This window comes from Octopus bimaculoides, chromosome 24 (genome assembly GCF_001194135.2).
Source record: "Octopus bimaculoides isolate UCB-OBI-ISO-001 chromosome 24, ASM119413v2, whole genome shotgun sequence".
Classification (NCBI taxonomy): Eukaryota; Metazoa; Mollusca; class Cephalopoda; order Octopoda; family Octopodidae; genus Octopus; species Octopus bimaculoides.
Genome location: NC_069004.1, coordinates 19859865 through 19887416, shown reverse-complemented (window position 1 = coordinate 19887416; position 27552 = coordinate 19859865). Strand labels below are relative to the sequence as shown.

Sequence of the window (27552 nt, the reverse complement as noted above, 5' to 3'; positions counted from 1 at the left end):
TATATATATATATATATATATATATGTGTGTGTGTGTGTGTGTGTGTGTGTGTGTATCCATATCTGTTTACGTGTATCAATGTATATTTAATATGTACATTAAATAGATAGGTGTGTCTGCATATTTATAGTTAGCCAGTGTGTTTTGTGTACCTTTATGTTATGTATTTAGCAATATATATATTACATATTCATATGTAATATATATATATAGAAGAGACATATATATTAGAGACATATATGTATGTATTCCTTTGTATGAGTATTTTTTTTATATTGTGCATATGTATTTCTGTATATACATTTTGTGTTTATACAGTGAAGGCATGTGGCGTAGTGGTTAGGCTGTTGCACTCATGATCACTAGATTGTGGGTTTGATTCCCAGACTGGGTGCATGTTGTGCTCTTGAGCAAAACACTTCATTTCATATTGCTCCATTCCCCCTTCTGATCAGGGGGCAATGTTGGCCTGCTTGCATAGCCAGCAGGTGGCATTATTTGAAGGCTAAAACAATGCAAAAACGCATTGTGATCAGCGATGTATAACATCTGATAGCCTAGTTGGTCATGTAATCACTTATGTATACATATGTTTGAGTGTGTGCTGTTTGTTTCTGTGTGCTATATATGTATATTAATAAGAGCATGAATATACTGCTCTGTGTGTGTGTGGTTGTGTAGTTTGAATTTTGTTGGTTTTTTTGTCATTTTAGTATGTTAATGCTTATAGGTATTTGCTCCTTAGCTAGGTCAGTTGACTTCAGTTCTGTTTATTGAGACACAATGCATTTGAATGCCATTTGACCTTTTTGCCCTATTTGAAAGCAACTGTTGTTCAAAGCTATCCCTTAGTTTAATTTTTATATCTCCAGCTGACTGTTCCCTATTATGTTTTATTTTATTGTTTATATGTATTTTCAAACACTCAAAATATTTTTTATTTAATCTAACTACTTTACTTTGTCTCCTATCCCCTTCCTGTCTTTTGTTTACATTAAGGATGGTCAAGTTCCTAAAGATCTTAATCCAGCATCTTAATTGATAACATACAAATGTCATTATTATTTACATTTATCCTTTAATGACAATAAGATTTGAATTTTATCAATTATTAGTCTTCCATACATTGTATATATAATGGATAATTTTGTATGTATATGCAGAGAGTATACATCATGTTCTGGTGATCTGAAGAACTAGCCTTCTATATCTGCATTGATCTGTAAATGTACAATTGTACTGTGCAATGTGTAGCATGCATACTGGTGCAGGCATGTAAAATAATTTATTATACACTGAAATTATTATTACATGATGAAAGCTGCAAAACAGCCATAATTTTATGGCTATCAATTGAGTGGCTAAATAAATATATTCACCTGCTCACTTTTTATGGTCTATAAATATTTCAGTCATTTTCAGTCATTTTACTTGTTTCAGTCATTTGACTGCGGCCATGCTGGAGCACCGCCTTTTTTAGCCGAGCAAATCGACCCCCAGGACTTATTCTTTGGAAGCCTAGTACTTATTGTATCGGTCTCTTTTGCCAAACTGCTAAGTGACGGGAACATGAACGCACCAGCATCGGTTGTCAAGCAATGCTAGGGGGACAAACACAGACACACAAACACATGTATATATATATATATACATATATACGACGGGCTTCTTTCAGTTTCCGTCTACCAAATCCACTCACAAGGCTTTGGTCGGCCCGAGGCTATAGTAGAAGACACTTGCCCAAGGTGCCACACAGTGGGACTGAACCCGGAACCATGTGGTTGGTAAGCAAGCTTCTTACCACACAGCCACATCTTCATCATTTAACATCCTCTTTCTATGCTGGCATGGGTTGGACAGTTTGACAAGAGTTGGCCAGGCAGGAGCCTGCGCCATGCTTCTTTGTCTGTTTTGGCATGTTTTTTATGGTTGGATGCCCTTCCTAACACCAGTGCAATGGCCCAGTGGTTAGGGCAGCGGACTCGCAGTTTCAATTCCCAGACTGGACATTGTGAGTGTTTATTGAGCGAGAACACCTAAAGCTCCACGAGGCTCCGGCAGAGGGTGGTGGTGAACTTTGCTGTACTCTCTCACTCTTTCTTCCTGTTTCTGTTGTGCCTGTATTTCAAAGGGCCAGCCTTGTCACACTCTGTCACAATGAATCTCCCCGAGAACTACATTAAGGGTACATGTGTCTGTGGAGTGTTCAACCACTTGCTTGTTAATTTCATGAGTAGGCTGTTCCGTTGATTGGATCAACTGGAACCCTCATCATCGTAACTGACGGAGTGCCACGACGATGACGGCGAGTATTAATAATAAGGTAAATGGAGATCTATCACATTCAATGGCAGGTGATTAACCCTACTATCTTCACCAGAACCTTTGTTAGCCCACTGGGAATTTGACTCAGCGTTTCTACTAGCTGCACCATGTTGAGGTGAGGGTTGGACTTTGCAACATGTCCTTGTTAATGGTAGGTATATTGATGATTGCATCATAACCATTTCTCTCGTCCATACTTAACTCACCACCTTCATGAAGATAGTGTGCTCCTTCCACCCAGCCCTTGAATTTACTTCCAACATCTCTGCTTCACACCTTGGAGTGGAATTCTGTAAGGTGATACCTTAACACCTTATCTATTTTTGGTGGTTATGGATCATGTGATGAAAACTGCATACGGAGGATGGAATTCGCATATCAGAGTCACATAAGTTGGCCTATCCGGCATTTGCAGATGAGATTGTTCTCTTTGCTCTTAGCCTCATAGAAGCACAAAACTACTTAGATCATGTCATGCAAGAAGTAAAGACTGTGGGGCTAGAAATAAGTGAACAGAAGACAGAGTGCATCACCGTTAATATAAACTCAGATGAAACAACAGGTATCCCGGCAAATGGAAAGCAACTATCCAGGGTTGATAAATTCACTTATCTTGGATCAACTGTAACTGATCTCTCTCACAGCTCAAACACAGAAGGAGAGTGGCATGTAGAGCAATGTCGTAGCTTCAACACCTCTGGTCGTCTGACATCAACTCAACATTGAAGATAAAGATGTACAAAATTCTTTCTTCAAATTTTTATATATGGATGCAAGACATGGGTAACAAATATGAATTGGCAAAGGGCCATGGTGAATACTTTCCATACAAAAAAATCTGAGGAAAATATATCAGATATCCTATAATGACCACATTTCCAATGATATATTGTATCAAATGGCTGAAGAATAGCAAATAAGCACAAAGATAAATGAACATTGGCTGAGCTAGATTGGTCACCAACTGCAACACCCACTCACTGAATGTTATCAATAGTGCTTGTTGCTTTAAGCACCTCACAAGGTGGAAAGCGTGAGAGGAAATAACCAAGAATGACTTACCACTGTATGATTTGTGCAAACTGTGAGATATCGCTCTATGAAATACTTCTAGCATCTGAAGATGGAGATGTGTAGAAAGCCTTAATAAACTATGTATTCCAATGACTGATTGTACCCTTTTCCCCTATTATTCATATTTCTTCATTGAATTTTGAATAATAAATATTGATTGACACACACACACACAAACAAGGTTTCTTTCAGTTTCATCTGCCAAATCTACTCAGAAGGCTTTGGTTGGCCCAAGTAAGAAGACACTTGCCCAAGGTGCCACAGACTGGGACTGAACCAAGAACCATGTGTTTACATACACATGTATGTAAAGAAATTTTAGATCAATTCAAACAAGTCTGGGACATATTTGATGTGTAAAGAAGTATTTTCATGGCAGTTTGGAGAAATTCCTGCTTTAGAATGCCACCTATGGACAAGTAGATGCATTTTGAGTTTCTTTGCTCTGTTCAGTACAAGATATTCAGACAACTCTAAAGTAACTGGAAGGTTTAGCTTCCTTATAAGAAATCAGAAAATATTGGGTCATCCCATAAATAATGCAGATTTTTCAATTGCATGAATTAAAAGTCAGATGGGGACAGGATAAACTACTTGCATCAACTTGCTATAAAAGCAGGTAGTAATTTTACCTTATACTTATTCTTAGTGCAAATTTTGAAGAGTGGAGTTCAATTTTAACAGTTATTTTTTCAAAGCTAGAGTGACAAAGGAGCACATTCAGCATGTTTTGTTTTATGAGTTCAATAAAGGTAACAACGCAACAGGAAGTGCAAGGAATATTAATGTAGTGTATGGGGATTGGACAATAAGTGTAAGCCAGTGTCAATGGTGATTCCAGAAATTCTGGGCTGAAAACTACAGCCTAGAAGATGAGCCATGTCCTGGAAGATCTGTAGAGCTCAACGAGGATGTCCTGCAAACCCTGGTGGAACAAAATCCAATCTTAACTGTTGAGGAACTAGCAGAGAAGTTTGGATTTGGTCATTCAGACATTCATTGACACCTGCGTGCCATTGGAAAAGTCAGCAAATTGGGTCAATGGGTTCCTCACAAACTTTCTTGCACACAGAGAGTGAACGTATGCTCTTCTTTGCTGTCACGTCTCACGAATGAACCTTTTTTGGACCAAATAGTGACTGGTGATGAGAAATGGGTTCTCTATAAAAATGTCAAGCACCGATATAGTGGGTAGGGAAAGAAGAAACACCGGCACCCCAGGTTAAAGAATGTCTTCACCCATGTAAGGTGTTGTTATCTGTTTGGTGAGATATGAAAGGTTTAGTCCACTTTGAACTTTTAAACCCAAACTAAATGATAAAGGAGATCTACTGCGAGCAGCTTGAGTGGCTTAAGTCAGCACTAGAAGAAAAAGGACCATCTTTGGTTTCATGATGAAAGGTGTTCTTTCATCAGGATAATACTCAGCCACATACGGTGAGGATGACATTCCAAAGGTTGGAGCAGTTTGAATGGGAAACGATGCCCCACCCACCATATTCACTGGACATTGCCCCATCTGATTATCATTTATTCTGCAGTCTTCAAAATCATTTGGATGGAAAAAATATGAATTCTGTAGACGAGATCAGAACAATACTAAAGGAGTATTTTTCGTCACAGACAAGTGAATTTTTGAAGAGGGGCTTTGCAAGTCTACCAGATAGATGGAAGAGCATTGTAGAAAATGAAGGAGAGTATATTTTAGATTAAAAAAGAACTTTGTTTATCTTAATTTGAAAAATAAAGGAAGTATAAAAAAATTGCATTATTTATGAGATGATCCAATATATTTACTGATCACATGCAACAGCCACTAGGCCAGAACAAAATATATTGGTGGCACATGAAGCAGTGGTATCAAATATGTTTGGGACATACTTGACCTCTAAAGGGGCATTTTTCACGGTTTTGCTATGGAGAAAAATTCTTGCTTTACTGTTTTGCATTCATTTTAAATGGCTTTTAGCAGTTGGTTTTCCTAGTTGGAGTCTTCTATTATTTCAGCTGAACATTGAAAAGGAAGAAACATTGAAACAATTGGAGAAATCTAACCAGAAAAATGATGTAAGCCAACTTTTCTGTCAACAATATCTAATCTGATCTAACATCATTGATGTCATCATCATCATTATTATCAACACCAGCTCATAATCATCACTATCACCCCACTAACCATCATCACCATCATTATCACCAACACCATCACCAACACCATCACCACACCACTAAGCACATAATTATCAAAATATTTAACTCAAAGGAAAGTTGAATTCAAGAAATCTTTTTACCTATTTTCTCCCTCTTACTTCTCCTCTCACCCTCACTCTCTATTACTTTCCTCCTCATTCTCTCCGTTTCTTGCTCATTCTATTTCTCTGTTTTCTTTTAGATATTGATGAAAAACCTAACTAATGTGCAGAATCTCTTGAAATATCAAACAGAAAATGCTAAAAAATTCAAAATGGGTTTTGGAAAACTTGAGAAGGAATCTAAAGAAATAACAGACATGAATCTAGCAACAACACAACAACAACAACTACAGCAACTTAAACAAAATATTGAACCCAACTCATTGGTTAGCCATCATGATGAACCTAAAGCTGCTTCTGTGGATACTTGACATCAGGTAAACATCACAGTCGTACCTCTCTAGTTCACAGATGTAGATTTGTTGGTTAATTCCTCAATGTATGTGTGTGTGTGTGTGTGTGTGTGTAACAGAGAAAGAGAGAGAGAGAGAGAGAGAGAGAGAGAGAGAGAGAATGTGGTGAAGATGTGTCAGGGTTTTAGTTTCAAGGTACAGGGGGATGAATATAAACGAAGTGGAACCATGGACTGGACAGGATATGTGGACAAGAAGATGTGAAAGTGTGAAAGGTGAGTGGGAGATAGAGGAAAGGAGAAGGAAAATGCAGAAAGTGGTGAACACAGGTGGAGGGGAGGAGTTAGGAAGATGAGTTGTTGGGGAGAGATTCATTAAGAACAGACTGTGTGCAAGGGCAGAAACATAACCAACATGTCTTAAAGGCCTAATTTTTGCTTAGATCAACAGGTCATCTTAAGCACATGAATCATCTTGGTTCTTTGTCATCTCCTTGGTGAGGTTCAACAATTGGAGATCATTTTTCACAACTTGGTCCCATGTCTTACTGGGTTTCTATTTTCCACAGGTTCTGTCCACATTTAGCGATTGGCACTTCTTTATGCAGCTGTCTTCATCCATAAAAGTAGTCTTCTCTCTTGCACACTACATGTGATGTCTCTCACATCCAATTTTTCTCTCAACACATCTACATTTTGTTGTACATGCACACTGGCATGACAGAATTCTGGTTTTGTTTCTTTCAAACCTTTGTATGTTCTCTGCTTTCACAGCCCACATTTTGCTACCATGTAGCATTGCTGTTTGACACAAGCATCATCCAATCTGCCTTTCACTCGAGGGGTACCTTTCGTTGCCAATAAAGATAATAATTCTCTAAACTTTCTCCATCTCACTCATATTCTAGCAATTGTACTTTCAAAACAACCTCCTCTACTGCTAAATTAGATCACTTACGTAACAGAAACTATCTATTAGCTCTAAGGATCCTTCTGGACATTCAAGGAAATGTATTTCTGGTGCTCACTGCTCCTATGCATACAAAATCCATTTTCTCTATTAACCATCCTGTGATTCCACTGCACCCCTTATGTGACCATAGCTCACACTTGGTACGCCACATGAAATTTCTACCTATACCTTTGCTACATAATGAGTAGGGCCATTTTCCCGAAGGGATTACTGGTTTGTCTGTTTCTTGCTTACCAGAACTTGAGTCTTTCCTAAGTTAACTTTTAGGCTAAACAGAATTTATTTTCTAATTCTCCTACAAATAATGATTGGGAAGTGAGCCGGATAAATTCTACCTGCACATTAATTTCATTGTTATACTCATTATTAACTCTCACCTTACTGTCAGCATCGCTATACATAGTTTGGATGGCTCTCACCAGACATTCATCTATCTCAAAATTCTGTAGTACCTGCCAGATGAGTGAGTGATGGACTCTGTCAAAGACTTTCTCCACCTCACCAGATGTCACAGTGGTTTATTTTTGACTAAATTCTTTCCCTGTAGTGCTTTACTAGTAGAAAACATCAATATTATTTCTTCCTAGTGTAAAACCAAACTGGATCCTGTCTAAATTAACACTCTTGCTAATTAGTTGAGCTTAAAATCCTTTCCATAATTTTTATAACCTGGTCCAGCAGTTTGACACGACTGTTATTATTTCTCCATGGCTTCTCCTTTACCCTTGTAACAGCTAGCTATAATGCTGCTACACCAGTCATTGGACACAATACCTTCTTGTTCAACCTGATTAACTATACAGGCAACTAAGTTGTATCCCATGCTATCAGATATTTTAAGCATCTTGATGGTATTTCCTGATGGACCATGGGATCTTCTTGTCAACTCATGAGGTTCACATCTAGATATCCCATTTCTCCCATGTATTTTCCATGTTTAGTAACCTTTCATAGTATTTCTATGCCTCTTTCTTTTCAGAACCACCAAGTGCACCATCATCCATCTGTTCACACTCGCTCAAATTACAATTTTCTCTAATACACTGCCTTACAATCTGTAACACTTCATGCCTCTGATCCTCACAACCAAAGAACATCAGCAAACATCTTCCTTTCTAATTCTTGTTTAGCGATCTGGTATATTTCTCTACTACCTCCATTTTCCCAATCCCGTCTCCTCACCTTTATGGCTTTGCCAACTTCATTGTTTCACCATTATGTCACCTTTAGTCTTGGAAATTTGAACTAGTCACAAATTTGGTCTGTTGTTTTCAATAGGTTGTCCCAAAGGAACTTCCAGCTTTCCTTTACATTACAAGTTGCTATTGGCTCCTTTTTGTCAAATGCTTCATCTAGTACTTCTCTAAATTTCTGACTGTTCACTGAATCTTTAAGCTTCCATAACTTCCTTTCCAGACTGGTGTACATCTCTGAGTCCTTTTAGCTTTAAGTCTGAAGTCACTAGCTACTAACCTATGCTAGGTTGTACATTCATCACCCATGAAGAGCTTTGCATGCACAAGTCTCTGCCTATCCTGTTTTCTAGTGAGAATGTAGCCAATCTGGCTTGTGTGCTCACCAGAATGATGGTGATCAGGCAACTGGTTAGTTTCTTGAAGTCACTTACATCTTAGAACTCCAAGAGTTTTGTTCCCTCCTCTTTCCCAGCACTACAACCATAGTTTCCTTATACACCATGGAATCCATTGGATTGCTGCCCAACATATCCATTGAAGTCACCAGTCACAACAATAATGTCACTATTGTTTGTCATTGAGGTAATATGCAAAAATGCTTTGTAAAATGGGTTCTTTTGTTCATCTGCTAGACCCAATTGAGGAGCTTATGCAGAAATATATGTTGTTATTGAATTAGCCAATATTAGCCTGAGCTTAAATATCCTGTTGCATACTCTTACCTCGATCACCTTCTCTATTTTTATCCCTCTATTGATACTCTAACCTCTCATCTGATACAAAGCAATCTTTCTCTACCAAAAATATGCTTACTCCTCTCACACATCACTATTGCTCACCCGGAATATATTATATCTCTGTTCTTTGCCTGTGAGAAATCTAATCTGAGGCTCCTCTCCACCTCACACACATCTATATGCCTCTGTTCTAGTAAGTCAGAAGATTGCACCTAACTCTACAGTCTGCTTTGGCATGGTTTCTATGGCTGGATGCCCTTCCTAATGCCAACCACTTTTACAAAGTGTACTGGATGCTTTTTACATGGCACCAGAGTGAGTTCACCAAATAACTTACAAGACAAGATCCTGCAACTGAGTTGGGGTTAGTATTGAAGAAGATGGCTTTGTACCAGATGAGAGGTTAGAGAATGAGGAGAGGGACAGAAATAGGCACCTTACAGTAAAGGAGATACATGGCTCTCTGAGTAAGACAAAGAAGGGAAAGAAAGATGTAATGCAACAGGTACACTCAAGTTACAGGGATGTGTAGATAAGTGACCCACCCACTCACCTTAGCCAGTCCTTGGTCTCCAAGGACTGGCTGGGGTGAGTAAGTGGGTAAGTTTGCATGCAAGGTTGAGAAAGGAGAGTTGTAGGTGGAGGAAAGAGAATGTAGTGAGGGGACAGAAATAGAGGGAGGGGTTGTTTGGAAGATTCAACAGAGGAGATTGGGAAATAAAGAAGAGGGGAGTACAGCAATGGTAAGCACAGGTGGGAGGAAGGGGGAAGCATTGGGAAGAAGTTTGTCAGGGATAGATTATGCAGGGTGGGGTGGGAACATGGACATAAAGGATATGCCTTATGGCTTCAGTTTTATTTAGCTAGGTGTGATCTTCTCAAGCACAGCAAATCACCAATTATCAGTCCTTTGTCATCTCCTCTGTGAGGCTCAGCTTCTAAAGATCATTTTTCACTACTTTCTCCATGCCTTTTTCTTGCACAAGTCCCCTCCACAATTAGATATTGGCACTACTTTATGCAGCTATCCTCATCCATATACACCACATGATCATTCCAGTGCAGTCTTCTCTCTTGCACATTACTTCTGATGCCTCTTATATCCAATTTTTTTCACAACATGCACACTGGCATTGCTCATATAGTAAAGCATACTGACTTTCAAGCCTTTGCACGATCTCTGCTTTCACAGCCCACATTTCACTACCATGTAGAATTGTCAATAGACAAGCATCATACAATCTGGCATTCCTTCTGAGGGAGAGGGCCTTTGTTACTCTGAACATTGCTCAATTGATTCTAATTCTAGCAATTACAATTTTAGAGCCTCCTCTTCCACTGCTAATTCAATCACCTAGGTAATAGAAACTATCTACCTCCTAGAACATTTGAGAAAATTCTATTTCCTGTGTGTTCATAATGTTTACAGTTCCTGCATATCTGCCTCACACACAACTTTCTGTTAAACTTTGTGATTACATTGCACTTCTTGTGTCCACAGCTTGCTCAAAGTACATCAAATAGAATTTCTATCTACACCTACATATTGAACAATACCTCCCTGAAGGGATTAGTAACTTGTGTTTGCTAAATTAACAAGATGCATTGATTCCAAACCTTGGTTCCATACCTGAAATTCTTCTCTGATTCTACTATAGATTTGGATATAAGAACAAGGTCATCAGCATACAGAAGTTCCTAAGGGTGACCAGTTTTAGATACTACTTTTATGGTTTGGAGGACAATGATAAATAAGAGAGGGCTGAGAACTAAGCCTTGGAGAACTCCTGCCTGCACAAAATTCATTGCTGACCTTCACCTTGTTAACTTCATGTACTGTCTCATGCATTTATAAAGAGGATATTTCTAAGTGAGATCAAACTCTTTGAGTTTTTTAGCAAGATCAATTGCCTTCGTCTCATAGTTTGCTATGCCCCTCTTTTAACTGACTGCTCCCAAAATATTCTGAACTTATACTATCTATGTTCACTGCAATGTCTGGATTTTTGTCAAAGAAGTTTTCTAGTCACAAGTCTGCAAGAGCTTGCAAAGTTACCTGATGACACTCTGACAAAGTTACCAGATGACAACCCTGTTGTAGTGCTTACCACTAATCACTGGTTCATAGTTACACTTGAATAAATTTCTGCCTCAATCCATAACTGATCTATCTTTTGGCTAAGACATCTCAAAGCACACAATACTATGTAAAATACTATGTGATCCTCTAAGTATGGAATTTTCAAAGCCCTCTTGCAGAGATCCATTGCCATCCAAACAGATATAGGTGGTGCATTCTCCCCTCTAATTATCTTGCTTAATTTAGAAAGATTTTCTCATCCTGTTATCAATGTTGACCTGTGATTGGTTACAGAATTTATAATGGGTGTGCATAATCTACTTTACCATCCCTCTCAATAATAAATGAATTGTATGCTCCCCATAAAGGTATATCCTGCTTCTTTGAGTCTAATTTTGAATTATCGTTAAATTCTTCAGTGGTAACTTCAATATCTTCAGATTCAATTGTTGGTTCATCAGTCTCGCTAGAGGCATATGTCTCAGATTCAGAAGCCTGTAGATTTCTGGTCCCAAATTTCTGTCTATTGGAATGTCAGACTGCTATGCCAGATCAGTTTCCTCTGTTGTCTTGGATTCTTCATCATACTGACCTGGTGGGAAGTCTGGACAATGTGGACTTTGGTAAGGTGTTGGATTTCCAGTAATGTTAGTCTTTTGTACATCTAGCAGTGACTTGGGTACGTCTACCCATCTCAAGTCAATAAGTTGATTGAGGTTTAATGGGTCACTGAAAATCTACTTACCAATAAGGGCTATTTCCTGGTAAACAGCAATGGCTGTGCCATGAAAAGAGTTTCTACCATCTGGAGTGGCTACCTGACCGTCAATGTTGTCCAGTGATCCAAGAATTGGTTTGTCCTTGCTAAGATTAGCTGCAATATAAATTCCTTCATGTTTCTTCATATTGTCCTTCACTACACAAGCTATCTGTGAAATATGTTTTGTTACAGAATGGTGAAGAAAGCCAATTTCTCTCTTGCATCTGTGTGCATGATAGGAATGCAAGGAAATTCTACATGTTAGTAGTGTTTCGGTGATATTATCTCCTTTGCTATTGTTGCATCATATCTAGCCTTTGCTCTCTTCAGGTGGTCTGAGTTGGTTGCAATGGAATAACATTTTCTATGCCAGAACGCTTGTTGTTTTATCAAATAATCTGCAGTAATTTCCTTGTCAAGTCTTTCTTTCAAAGTAGTAAATTCTGGACCTTTCAAGTCGGCCAAAGTATTCATTTAGTAGTGTTTCAGTTGCAGAACGAAATTTAGAAACATCAGATTTTGTCTTGTATGACATTTGTTTATCTGACTTGTGCACCTGGATTATTTGTTGCACTACATTTTGGCACATTATGTTTACTGTATTTCTTCTGTCTTCACTCGTCCCAATCTTCATACCTTCAATAATCCAACGCAACAGTGAATACAGCTCATGTGGTATATATTTGTCATCCCCCTTCAGGCAACCACTAAAGTTTCAAGGGTTATATTTGGCTTTATGAATTGCGTGTTTTATTATTCTGCTTACATCAAAAAGCTTTAGCATGTCTTTCTCATGATCGAATTTGACAGCTATAGGTCTTGTAAACTTGATGTTTTTGCAGTGTTTCAAAATCTTTTCCTTTAGTTGTGTACAATTCATTTCTACATTATCTATACTAGTCACTCATGCACTCTTTGTAGAACTTCTCTACCGCTACTATAGACATAATTTTGCCACCATCTAAAGACCTCCTGCAATGCTTTTAACACTACATTTTTCTTTTGTACCAGTAAGACAACTTCCATTGGTGCTTGTAAACCCTTTAGGAGAAGAGCAGTACTTTGCCCACTGTCTTGCCATACATAATTTGTGATACATTATATCTTTTGACAGGGGATCTTTCTCAGCTATGATTTTTGCATGATATACTTTCCAGCTCTCATTATCACTTTTCTACACAATTTCATATATTTGATACCCAATATTCTCAGTGCTGCATACATGTAACTTTCCTAATTCTTTCCTTTGGCAAAAGAACCATTTAGATTTTTGGAATGATTTTGATTTTGATCTTGTGAAAGAGCCAGATGAGGTTGATGGTTCTTGAACATTGGATGGGCAACCTCACTTGCGTTTAAGAGGTGATATTGTCTCCTTTGCTATTGTTGCATCATATCTAGCCTTTGCTCTCTTCGGGTGGTCTGAGTTGGTTGCAATGGAATAACATTTTCTATGCCAGAATGCTTGTTGTTTTATCAAATAATCTGCAGTAATGTCCTTGTCAAGTCTTTCTTTCAAAGTAGCAAATTCTGGACCTTTCAAGTCGGCCAAAGTATTCATTTGCCTGACGAATTTTTGAAATGTCTCTACAGCTAAATTTCTTACTGTGGGTCCAGTCTTGTTGATTTGGCTGATGATGCATAGCTTGTAGTGAGTCAGAGGATGTTCAAGATGGATTCTTTTAGCAGGAGGTTGACCTACAGATTCCATGTCATAATTCAGGGACATGCAAAGAGAAAAAGAATCACAATTATTGAGAGAAAACATTTGCTTACTCACCCACCCCGAACTACCCATATGAATCCTCCCCAAAGATTTTACAGTATGTGGTATAAACAACATTCAAAATTAATTCTGACAAGTAAAATATTAGCACCATATTCATGAACAGTAGTTATATAAGTATATTATCAGAATACTTGGTAAGATATCCATTTTTGGTAGCCATTAAAAGAAATATGGCTCTCATGCTCAAAATATAACTTTTTCATAATTACAAATGTCATATTTGAAATTCTTGGCTTTAAAAACAATACATTGCATAATTTTAACCCATTTTCTTTCTTGATTTAATGGAAAATCATGCAGGATTAATGACTTTGGCCACCATTTTTAAAGGTGGCAGAAGCAAAAAATGGAAACATTGATTTCTTCATTCTTTGACCTTTGTTTTAATGAAAAAATTGGGTTTCAAAAATCTATATGAAATTTTCACAGAATGACATAACACACCCTACATTTAGGTGTATATTGTCCAGAAATATAGCAGAAGTTGTTTGGGTAATTTACACAAACACATCTATTTGATTGCATTTTAGTTACCATACAATGTCTGGAAAACAAAAAAAAAAGTGTAGGAAGTAATAATTACAATGTACAAAATAAAAAGAAATATAGTGTAGTACAAAACAAATGCAATAAAAATACACAAGTTACCACAGCCAGTTACTTGCTTACCAGTAGAGTGTTTCAACAACTGCTCCACTTGACTGTCACATAATGACTGACCATTCAGCCATTACTATGCTCTTGACTCAGTGTTGCCAACTTGGGATAAGTTTTATTGATCAAAATTTATATACGTGGTCTGATCTATAAGTATCCAGACTGTTGAAATAGTAACAAAGCTAAAGCACGCGGAGTGAAGTTGCTTAGTGCAGATTGACCTTGAACTCTGCTGTGCATGCATACTAAGTTTTAACGTTCTAGCTCACTTCCGCTGTTTACAGCAGTGCTTGGAAGGAAGGTGTGTAGCGTGTGATTGTCACATTGACCATGACAGAGAAAGTTGAGCAGAGAATCTGCATCAAATTTTGCCAAAAGCTTGATGATACCTGCTCAGAGGCCTATGCAAAGTTTTCATCATTCTCAACACAATCAAGGAGATCTTGTACAACTGAAACCCTAAGTGTCTTTTTGGTCAGTTGAAAGCAGTTTTGGCACAAACTTGTCTCATACCTAAACCTTCAGTGATAATGGACTGAACTGAATTGTAACTAATCTGCACATCCTCTGATAACTCCCAGATGGTAATTAGACAACCTCCCTTCACATCTGTGATGTTTTTCTCAGTTCTACTGGTTGTGTGTCTCCCAAAACGATCATCAATATCGACATTTTTTCGGCCATCTTGGAAACGTCTGAACCACTCATACACTTGTGTGCGGATCACACACTCCTCTCATACACTTTCTGCAACTTTGCATAGGCCTCTGAGCAGGTATTGCCATGACAACCTTCTGTCATGGTCAATGCGATAATCACATATTACACACCTTCTTTCCAAGTACTGCTGTAAACAGCGGAAGTGAGCTACAACATTAAAACTTAGTGCACATGTACAACAGAGTTCAAGGTCAATCTTTGCCAAGCAGCTTCACTCTGTGTACTCTAGCTTTGTTACTATGGCAACAGTCCAGATACTTAATTTATCAGACCTCATATAGTTGACAAACAAAAATTGCTTTCACATTGAAAAGCAAGTTTCATATTATTGTTATTAATTTGATTACAACCAAAATCTGGATGTGGTAGGAAATTTTACTGAGTGATTTTCATTTTAAACAAAATCCAGATATGATAGAAAACATCTAATTATAGATTTGAAATCAGCATACCGAAATTAGCTAGAAACACATATTTGGTCTTCTGTAACAAAATCTTTGTTGCCTAGTGTTACTAGTAGATATAATCATGTATATATATAACCATGCAAGCAGGTACAATACTGAGACAATATCATAAAAGCAAAATATAGAATCAACTAGTATGGATTTTGATAGCTCCATGAAGCAGTCATAGCTCTTCAGTCATAGCTCCTCTTCAGTCATAGCTCCATGAAGCAGTCATAGCTCCTCTTCAGTCATAGCTCCATGAAGCAGTCATAGCATGCTCTTCAGAAAATGAAAGGTTATTGTATAGTAGGGGATAGCGTTTATAAATATATATATAAATATATATATATTAGGTTGAAAAATTAGACAAAAATAAGAAAAATGAGAGATAAGTAGGTGGAGTGAATAACATTTCATATAAACACATTCTCTACATGTAATTGTTTGTATATTAATGTGTGTGTGTGTATATATATATATGTTTGTATTAATGTATGTATAACTTTCTTTTTTTTTTTTTTTACCAAAATACTTTCTAGGAGGAGGAAGCTGGTTTCCAGCAAGGAAACAAAAGCTCCATTGCTGGAATTTAGATAACAACAATAATTATTACATAATGAACTTTAACAATTCCACTTATAGATTATATCTGAAAACTACATGCTAACTAGTCTCTTTGCCCTGAAAGCCTAACTTTTCCAGATTGTCATTTGGAGTAATTCTTTCCCAAATCTTTACTAAGATATGGTAGTCCTGCACTTCTGGATACACTGAACTGCATGTGTTATTAAAAATAAAACTTTTCTTCCTCTTCTGAAATAGAGTCTGTCAATATCAGTTTCTGTGAAATTTGCAGTTGAGTTTAGAGTTGGTGAGAAGGAGGCTTCAATGTGTGTGAGAAGGAGGCTTCAATGAATAAATAGGGCAACATCCAAGTGGAATCCATGGAGGTATTGGATCTGGTCTGTAGTTCTGTGATGCAAATGAACTGCCACACTAACTTTAGGAAACCAGTGAGTCACTTAATCACTTATCATTTTAGTAGGCACACAAGCCAGATTGACTACATTCAAGCAGGATAGACAGGTACTCATAAATACAAAGTCCTTCCCAGGTGAATAATGTGTTACTGAACATAGGTTAGTAACTTCAGACTTACAGCTAGAAGGATCCAAGAGACACATGCTAGTCTTGAAAAAAAAATATGAAAGCTTAATGATCCAGTGAACAATCAGAGATTAGAAATCCTAATTGAAGTACACTAATTGAAGCACATGACAACAGGAATTTCTAACAGAACAGTCTACTGAAAGATGGCACTTCGAGCAAATATCTTCAACATAACCTCAGGTAGACCAATATTGTAGTGAGTGAAATTTGGTAGATGGAAACTCTTTGTGATATTTATTTCACCTGAGTTGCATAGACAATCCTTTGTAAATGCAGTGAGCCAGTGATTAGTGTATTGCAAACTTTTAAAGTACAATGTTGTAGTTCACAAAATGCCATATAAAATGTATAAAATAAAATAAAAATATTTTAACATAATTTCATCATTGAGCAGGACATTCAACAATGTTGGCCTGAAAAAAACTAAAAAGAATGTAGACATCAAAGGTAACTAAAAAAAGACGCAGCATAGAGGCATAATGGTTGTAAGATTAGTGTTGGATATCTGCATTGTGCCCCCCCCCCAGTACAAGGGAAATAACTCTGCTTACTATAGTTTCCCCAATCAGTGGAAATGTTTCATTCAAACTTTACAGTTAAGGAACTAGTAGGAAAGGACATTACTTTCTTCAACAAGGCATAAAGGGACATGAAATAAAGATTTTATAATGCATGCACTTTTAAGAAATGTAAGTAAAATGTAGATACAACCCAGAATTCAAAGAAACAAGTGTTCATCTACATCAGCAACAACTAGTCAATAAGAGGATTTGACAAGTTCACTGCTGTGCGGAGTGCAGAATCTAACCTTTTGGCTCCTTGCCCTTCGACAGTGAAGAAGAAAGAGAGAGTAAGAAGGTAAATGTTGTCACTAGAGATTTCTAGACCCATGAAACTAATTCACCAAAAACATAACTTTATTCTATAGTGTTTTCTTTCAAATTTTATACCTTGTCTCCTTTCTTTGAATCTTAGAATTAAGGTAAGATAATTCAATACAAAACCTAGATCTTAAATTATTAAAATGGCCAAAACAGTAGAGAACAGTGATGTTTGCTTTAACTAGTATCCAAATTACAGAACTTCACTGTTCAAATCACTGACAGACTTGATTTATCAACACTGCTTCACTGATGTAGCAACTACCATGTGCAAAAAAGTTACACTTTATTTGTCATCATAACAACAAAATTCAATCATCTAACTTCACTACACCAATCAGTTAATGATTATAGTTCAATGTCTTTTAATGTGCATCTCTCAGTCTCAGCCCTTCCTAAGCACTCGAGTACATCAGGCAGCAAGTTGATGCCATTGGTTTCTATTAGCTGCAGTTTTCTCCGCATTTGGTTATGTGATATTGGTTTCTTGTATCAGTTATGAATGTTCTATGCCATGCAGTCTTCCCCTCTTTTTATCTTTGGTGGTGTACATTTGAAAGTTGTAATGACACTGTTCTGGTAGCAAGAGTATGTGACCTATGTTCTATGATTTCATTGAGTGGTCTTGTGTTAACTCTCTTTAGATTGTCTTTAAGTTATTGTCCAAATAACATTCCATTCTACACAATATCAATAAACCACCCACCAATCAACCAGCCAACAATTTATAATTGAAATCAGATAAATACTAAAAATATCAAATATTAATTTTAGAAATATTACAATCAAAGACAAAATAAATACCTAAGAATTTTATTATTAAAGTAAAATTCTTATCAATGAAAATGAAAACAAAAACAAAACAAAACTTCCCGAAAATACTGGGTTTAATACACACAACACACACATACATGTGTGTGTGTATATAAGTATGTATTACAAATTTCAAATAATTCAAATGTTTCTTGTAAATTTATTTTTATACAACAAAATCAAACAGCAAGGAGACTATCTATATACACATACATACAAACATGTGAGTGTATTATATATATATATATATATATATATATATACATATATAAAGTTACAAATATTTCAATTGTTTTCTTGTAAATTTATTTTTGTCCTGCAGAATGATTAGTCATTAAACAGCGAAGAGAACATATATATATATATATATATATATATACACACACACACACACACACACACACCTCAATCATCATCATCAAATATAACACCACGTTTCATTGACTGGGCTATTCTTTCAGTAGTCTTCCTGTTTTTCACAGATATATTTGAACTGTTGCTGGTCTTTGGGTCAGAGTCATCACTGTTATAAGAGCAAAAAATAGATGTTTTAGAAGGAGAATCCAATTAACACTTTTATAAAACATGCTCATAAATTTATCTTACATAATTTCTAATGAGTAATTATTGTTTCTTAGCCTCAGGTTAGCCTTAATTGAGCTGACCTATGACCATCCTATCTTTTTGTATATCAGGGACTACATAATCCAGTACACCCTTTTCATTCAAGATGGTAGGGTGTGATTTAAGTGGGAATTGACTCTTTTTCCAGTGAGTCAAGCAACTGCTCTCTTCACATTGACTCAATTTCTCTTGAGTCAAATCAAGAATTTCATGAAGCTCAGTAAATTATCTGTCATATATGTTATGATACGCGTATACATGTTACAATATTCAACCAACACAGTAACCAATATGGATGATCAACGCAGTCAACTGCCACCGACAGCTCATGCAGTTCTTTATTGATTCAAATCTGTCTAGTCCACTTTCAGTCATGTGGGGGTGTACAGGATTCTTCAATAACAATATATACATACAAACATATCATCAGCATTATAACATCCACTTTTCCATGTTCGCATGGGTCAAATGGAATTTGCTGGAGCAGACTTGCTACAGCTTAATGCACACCCAGTCACCAACCCTCACTTGTTTTCACATAAGAAACTGCTTACATGACAGTGACACTCATTTACAATTGTCATGCAAAGCCAAGGCAAGGAGACAGTAACAACACACACCTCTTAACAGCATCAAGCACAGTATCTGATCAAGAAGAAAAGAGGAGGAGGAGGTTGGCAACAGCAGCAATGTCACCATCACCTAAGCTAGTAGGTGAGAGCAAGGGTTCACAGTGGACTAAATAGTCAATGTCCCCCTCCCTCTCTCTCATATATATATATATATATATATATATATATATATATATATATAGAGAGAGAGAGAGAGAGAGAGAGAGAGAGATATCATCACCATCATCATTTTAACATCCGTTTTCCATGCTGGTAGGATGGTTTGACAGGAACTAACAAGTCAGAAGACTGCATCAAGCGCTGCTGTCTGTTTTGACATGGTTTATCTGGCTGGATCCCCTTCTTAATGCCAACCACTTTACAGTTGGATGCATTGTACACAGCCCCAGCAGCAGCGAGGTTAACAAATAGCTTGCAGGACACGGCCCTTCGACTGGGTGAGGTAGAATTAAAAGACAGCAAATGTGTCTTTCATTACAAGGGAAACATACCTATCTCAGGTGGAGAAAGAGAGAGGGTAGAAAGATGGTGAAGATGTGATAGGGATTGGGCAGTAGCCATACACCCAAGTAACAGGGTGATGTATATATTGAAGTGGACCAGGGATTAGAGAGGGTAGGTAAGTTCCCAACATTTTGAAAGGAGAGAGAGAGCTAGAGGTGGAGTGATGTAATGAGAGGGTGCTGGTAGAGGGAAGAGGTATTAGGAGATGTTGTGTGGGAAGGTATTTAACACTGTACTCTAGCTTTCACATCAATGACCAAATGAGTGAGCAAGGGACCCTATCAAAGACTTTCTTCATGTCAACAAATGCCAAGTAAAGTGGTTTATTTTTGACTAAGTGCTTCTCTTGCAGTTGCCTTACTACAAAGATAAGACTCAAAACCAAACTGCATCTCATCTAGGTTAACTCTCTTCCTAAGAGTTGATCTAAGGTCCCTTCTGTAAATTTCATGATCTAGTCTAGCAATTTCATATCTCTGTAGTTACTTCTGTCCAAGGCATCACCTTTCCCTTTGTAGCAGTTGACTATAATGCTGCTACACCAGTCATTGTGCATGACCTCTTCCTGGACAAAAACCTGATTAACTAAACAGGTGACTAGGTCATATCTCACTCTGGCAGATATTTTAAGTATCTCAGCAGTAATTTCTGATGGGCCAGGAGCTTTCCCAGTTTTTATATGCTTAATTGCTTTATCTATCATGCTGCTGTCAACTCTGATAACTGGTCCCTCTGCTGATCCACATTAGGTAGATCCTCCTTTTCCCATGCATTTGCCACATTTAGCAGCCTTTCATTGTGACACTTCCATATCTCTTCCTTTGCAGAACCACTAAGTCCAAGTGTACCATCAATCCATCTGAACATTCTCTCTGACAACATTACAATTTTCTTTGATTTATCTTGCAATCTGAAATACCTTATGCCTTGGATGTGAGGGCTTCCAGATTATTGGGTGAAATAAATATCAGAGATGGTTTATCAAGCTCTTCTAAATCCATTGCCAAACAGGAAACACTGCTGTATTGTCAGCAGGCATCTCAGAGTCACAAGCCTTCCACCTCTTAGACTGTACACTACACTTGAGTGGGGCAGCGAGGGCTGAGTTAGTCTTCACCTATGGAAAGATTCCCTTTGCAGTCGCTCATCAACCATAGCATTCTTTAGCTAGTTTCAGCTGCCATAGTGGCTTTCTTCAGTTGTTTGGATTCCTGATCTATCTTTTGCACTGATCTAGATGGAAAGCCACAACAGCTGACTTCAATGGGGAATGAGGTCACATGCCAGCCCTTGACAAGGGTCTCATCAACTAAATCCTCAATGAAAAATGACAGAAACTTGGTTATTGTTGCTGGTGACTTCCATGAACATGCTGGGCAACACTCCCATGGATTTCATGGTGTGTGTGGAGGTTACGGTTTTGGCACTAGGAATGAGGAAGAAACAAGGCTGCTGGAGTTCTGTGATGCAAATGATCTGACTATCAGCAACACCAATTTCAGGAAATCAGCCCGCCAGTCACCTGATTACCTATCAGTCAGGTGGCCACATAAGCCAGATTGGTTCCATCCTCACCGGGCAATGAGAGAGACTGATGCTTGTAAGTGCAAAGTCTTTCCCAAGTGAAGAGCGTACAACCCAACACAAGTCACTAGTTAGTGACTTCAGAATTAGAGCTAGGACTGAGAGAAGCTTTGAACAAGTGATGCATATGAATGAAGACAGTTGTATAAAGAAGTGCTGATCACTTAAAATGGATGGCAACTGTGGAAAAGGAAGACATGGGATGAAATAGTTAGGGCCAGTGTCAAGATGTTGAGCTTCACAGAGAAGATGACAATGAACTGAGATTCTTGAGAATACCCACCCACCTCAGTGAACATTAATTCACACATCCCAGCCTAATGAACCAAACCACTTTTTCTTCATGCACCATGCTTGTCTCTCCCTCTGCTACTCTTGTAGCCCAACACCATTCTGTCATCTCTCTCTCCTGTCCTCAAACTGCCAATTATAACACTGCTACTCTGTTGTACTTTCTATATAGCCATGTTTCACCACTCATTACATTCCCTTTTCCCTACCCTCTCTCCCTTTGCACTCTTGTGAACTCCCTATTCATGCACCCTGTCTGATCCTCTAATACTCTATTTATATTCACTTCCTTGTAACCTGAGAGTATGCCCTGATGCATTATCACCATCTCTCTTTCTTCTCCATCAACTGGAGTAACCATGTATCTCCTCTATATCAAGGCATCTGTGTCTGTCCTATCATAGTTTAACCTCTTACTACCTGGCACAAGGCCACCAAACTCAATACTACTCCCCTTTTCAGTTGAGGGATTAATCGACAATCTGGCCTTGGGATACAAATTCTGAATGCACAATACCATATTTCCAGGGGTGATGCTGGTGGCAGGTCTTCCACCATCACTCATCATCTTCCAGGGACATTCTTCAGCTTTCGAAGCACCCGTGCCACTTGAAACATTGCGTACAACCCATTGCCTCATTGCCATAAGCTTGTCGAAGCATACTCAATGTCTCTGTAGCAGATTTCTCAAGTTTAGCACAAAATTTCACATTGGCTCTTTCTTCCTGTCCATGACAAAATCACAGACTACAGCATACATGTGATCACAAAAACATAAATTTCACAATTTGTGAAGTAAACACAGCAATGTCACTTGGCACACTGCCCCATGAAGGTCACTGCTTGTTCTCACTGCACATGCAACCATGCGCAGCCATCTGTTAGCATGCTACAGAACTAGTCCGGGAACTTTCTGATACCACATTGTGTGTATATATATATATATATTTAACTTAGATGCAGCAGTACTAATTATCTGATGCGAGAAGTCAATATACATATACTTCAGAGAAAAGCGTTAGTCAAGCACAGAGTATAATAAGAGTTTATATAAATGACAAGAGAACATTAAATTATGTAATGAACTTCATTAGCTTATAGCTGTTTCTGCTATAAGATGCAATACACTCATAGTTGAGTGCTTGTGTGTCACCTTATAGCACATTATAAAATGGAGCTTCACTTTTGAAGCTCTGATGAAAATGGTACACAAACACTCAACTTGGAGTGCATCGCATATTATAACAGAAACAGCTGTAAGCTATTGAAGTTCATTACATAATTTATTGTTCCTTTGTCATTTATATAATCTCTTATATACACACACACACATCATCATCTTCATCATTTCATATGTTTTCCATGCTGGTATGGATTGGACAGTTTGACCAGAGGTAAACTGGAGAGCTACACCAGGTTCCAGTCTGATTTGGATTGGTTTCTATATTGGATACCCTTCCTAACACCAACCACTTTAGTGGAACAGATCAACCCTAGGACTTCTTTTTTTCTTTTAAAGCCTGGTACTCATTCTATTAATCACTTAGGTCAAACTGCTAAGTTATGGGGATGTAAACACACCAACAAGTGGGGGTGGAGGACAAACATACACACATAGATACATATACACACATATAGATATACACATATATATGTATATATACATACATATATATACACATATATACATACTATATATACACACATACATACATACAGTGGAGGGGGAGAATAAATATTCGTACATGTCAAATTTCTTTATTTATTTAATTTCTAATGAACATAAATGGGATATACCAATACTATATTTGCAAACACATGCTAACATGGAAAGCGGATGTTAGATGATGATGATGATAATATATATATATACATATAATATACACACATACATATATATATACATATGATGGGTTTCTTTCAGTTTCTGTCGACCAAATCCACTCACAAGGCATACTTTTTCATACTTGCACAGGTCAGGTGTGACTATGTTTGTTGTAGCAGCATTTTCTATAGCTTGATGCCCTTCCTGACTCCAATCCTGGCTAGCTTCCAACTAAGGTAATAATCCACTCTGTTTATTGAAAATGAACATGTCAACACGTCAAAAACCCTTGACATGATTTTGCAGTGGATAGCAAGCAACACTACTGTATGAACAGTGAAGCTTTTGTTTACAATCAGCAAACAGGGAAATACAAACTCCATATCATACATGCACATACACATGTATGATGGGCTTCTTCAGTTTCCATCAACTACTTTCATTCAGTATCAAGTTTGTAAAGCCACGAGTTTGATTCATGGACCAGGCAGTGAGTTGTATTCTTCAGCAAGGCATTTCATTTCATGTTGCTCCAGTTCCACTCAGCTGAAAATAAATACTAACAGCAGCAGCTTGGGGTTAACCTTGTGATGGACTGATGTTCCTTCCAGGGAGGAGTCTTGTGCTCTCAGTCACTCAACAAGTCAGAAGCTGAGATAAGTGCTGGCCTAATGAGTACGTAGACTCAAGATAGGTTTTAGCTGTAGAAGGTTTATCTCCAGCCTTACACAGCACAATTTGGTTCAAACCCCATGCTCTCTCCCCCACCTCTCTTTTCTCTCTTACCATAGTATCTATTTACAGCTAGGTTCTTAAAAGGCAGCATATTAGCAGAATAATTTGAATGTCAGACAAAATGCTTTGCAGTATTTGTTCCAGCTCTTTACATTCTATCAAGATCAATTTACCTTTCACCTTCTGAAGTTAATAAAATAATGTACCAATCCAAATAAACTTCTTTCAGAAACAGCTTGGTATATTGGTGGACAGGCAAAGGCATGGCAGAGTATAACGATTAAAGTTGTAGCTGAGAAACAGGTAGCTGACATGGAAGGCTGGAAGCCATTTGAATATTGGAAAAGAGTTAACTGTTTCCTGGATATAAAAATGCCAACATCATGACTGTTGCTCAAAGCTCTGTGAACACTTTAAGGGCTGTAAGATGTGACATGGACAGTTGCAACAGAAACTACAAAGCTATGGGCAGCAGGGATGAACAGGGCCTTAGGCTCAAATCTAATGGCTATGTGAAGCTGCTGGAGATTGAGGTTAATTTCTGGTAGGAGATGATTGCTACAGGAAGGTCATATATGTGACAGCAGGATTTGGCTTCTTGCCATACCTCCAGAAAAAATCAGAAATGGTTGTTTGAGAGTTTCTATGACTTCACCAACCTCAATTTCTGGCTTCATAATTTTCCCAATTGTAATCCCACGGATGTCTCTTTAAAACATCCTGCATATGGACTGGCAAATTATGCAGCTGGTCCAAGAATATAGCCATGAAAACTTCAATGAAAGACATTCTGTGCTCTCAAGTTGGAACTGACATCCATAAGCAAGAAGATGTAAGCTAAAGTAATGAAAAAGTAGTTTAAACTGAAGAATACCAATTTAATACTTACTCTGACTCAGATAGTTTCCGTTTTGACTTCTGAGTAAAATAACTGGTCATGTCTGAAGATTGTCTGCTATCAGTAACCACCTGAGCTTTACTCCTGGAACCTCGGGACCCTCTTCCACGACTTCGACCACGTGAAGTGGTTGTTTCTTTCGCACCTCTTCCACGGCCACGCTTGGACTTACTCGGTGCTGCATTGTCATTTGTAACTCCAAAGTCATCTGAATCATCAAACACAAGGGACTCATTGCTGCTGCAGCTTTCATTACCATCTTTATCATGCTGAACACTTGAAGATTTTGCAGTTCTGGACTGGGATTCTTTCAATGCTTCACTCAAGTCATCATTGCTCTCATTCTTTTTAGCTCGTTCTTCTTTGTAATGTTGTACAATTGAGTAGATATTCTCCTCAGATGTCAGTTGTTTCTGGTTCAGATATTTCTATATCAATCACAAACAGAATATTTATTGATTTATTTATTACTATTTGATACCATGTATTTTGTGAACAATAGCATTGTTGGCTACAGACTGGTCGTTCACCCCGTTTCCAATAGTAAAAGTGTTAAGGTGTTTGTGCAACTGGGCCAAAAAATACATGATTTATTGTTTCTTTTGTTGGTGTGTACAGCTCTCACCAATGTATAAATGACAAAAAACATCACACACACTTTTACACAGCTTCAGTCCACCAAATTCCACTCACACTATATTGGTTGATGTAAGACCATGAAGTTCATTTTAATTTGCTAATGTGTACTTGTTAAGCTGCATTAAAGTTTGAATACCATACTCTTTGAATTTAAAATATTTTCACCTAAAGCATCAAATGTTTGCTCAGTGACTGAGAAAAATTAGAGAAAACATTGCTTGAAATAGAAGATATTATCCCAAGAAGTCACACAGCAGGATTCAACCTGAAACCACTGAGTTGCAAAACAAATTTCTTAACCATACAGCCATGTCTTTATTTTAATAACAATGTCTAAAGCTCATAATTTTCCAAGCCAAATTCCTTCCTCCCCTCCACCTCTATCTCTTCACCAAACATCATTGTACTTTTGACATCTAGAAACAGAAATCATATCTTTTAACTTATTTCAGTGACCATCTTGGGTTTTAGTTTAACAAATCGACCCCAGTACTTATGTTACATTAAGGCTGCTATTTCCGGTGGATTGAACGACAACATACAGATACCTACTACTGGTAAATGTAAACTGTGAATAGCATGAATGTCAAAACTACAATTGTCTAAGGCAGCAAGATTACATTTTCCTAGTCCTTGGGTGTTAATATGATCCAAGCAGTCTAAGTACTTTATGTGTTGTAAAAGCTCTATGAAGGTGACCCTTTTGTGCTATCATCATCATCATCATCATTTAAAGTCCGTTTTCCATGCTGGCATGGGTTGGACGGTTTGACTGAAAACTGGTAAGCCAGGGAGCTGTACCAAGTTCCTATCTGATTTGGCAAGGTTTCTACGGTTGGATGCCCTTCCTAACGCTAACCATTCCAAGAGCGTAGTGGGTGTTTTTTGACCTGACGCCAACATCAGCCACAACTACAGTCTCACTCAGCTTGACAGGTCTATACAAGCACAGTATATCGCCAAAAGTCTCAATCCCGTTACTGCCTCCATGAGGCCCAATGCTGGAACGGTGCTTTTTATGTGCCACCAGCACAAGTGCCAGTCAGACGGCATAGCCATGACTATGATTTCACTTGGCTTGACAGGTCTTCACAGGTACAGTATATCACCCAATGTTTGAAGGGTGCTTTTAATGGGCCAGTTAGGTGACACTGGCATTTGGCCACGACAATGATCTCACTTGGCTTGATGGGTCTTTGCAAGCATGGCATATCACAAAAGGTCTCAGTCGCTTGTCATTGCCTCCGTTAGGCCCAACATTTGGAGATTGCACTTCATACAAAGAAATCACAGCCAATAAATTATTGTTGTGCTTGTCAAACACCTGTTTCACTAGTTCATCCTGACAGTAGTCACAGTAATTACCCCAAAAACTGATTTATGTGGCTTCAGATGGGATCAACAATACTACAAAAATTACCAACACTTCAGCAAATTTCAACAGAGAGACAACAGATGCAGGCGACAGTGACACTGTAGAACTGACTTTTAACATAAGCACAAAACCTCAAATTTAGGGAGCCTGGTATAAAATTTCATTGACCCTAGAAGTATATCTCAATAAGATTTGAACAAGGGATGTAACTAAGCA

The 27552-nt window shown here is 37.8% G+C and overlaps 2 protein-coding genes across 6 annotated transcripts in view; one reads left to right on the top strand and one right to left on the bottom strand.

The window, feature by feature from the left end:
• Positions 1 to 16184, top strand: part of LOC106882261 (coiled-coil domain-containing protein 73) — a 285087-nt gene extending 268903 nt beyond the window's left edge. For all 5 annotated transcript variants that reach the window (XM_052976426.1, XM_052976427.1, XM_052976425.1 and 2 more), the window contains 3 exons: positions 5408 to 5467; positions 5793 to 6029; positions 15905 to 16184. In XM_052976426.1, the coding sequence (XP_052832386.1) occupies positions 5408 to 5467; positions 5793 to 6023 (291 nt within the window). In that variant the 3' untranslated portion in view covers positions 6024 to 6029; positions 15905 to 16184. The remainder of the gene's footprint in view (positions 1 to 5407; positions 5468 to 5792; positions 6030 to 15904) is intronic.
• A 2101-nt stretch (positions 16185 to 18285) lies between these two features.
• The window catches only part of LOC106882263 (double-strand break repair protein MRE11), a 38762-nt gene continuing 29495 nt past the window's right edge, over positions 18286 to 27552 (bottom strand). The window contains exons 7-8 of the mRNA XM_014932877.2: positions 25314 to 25750; positions 18286 to 18752 (exon numbers count right to left, since the gene is read on the bottom strand). Of these exons, the coding sequence (XP_014788363.1) occupies positions 18635 to 18752; positions 25314 to 25750 (555 nt within the window). The 3' untranslated portion in view covers positions 18286 to 18634. The remainder of the gene's footprint in view (positions 18753 to 25313; positions 25751 to 27552) is intronic.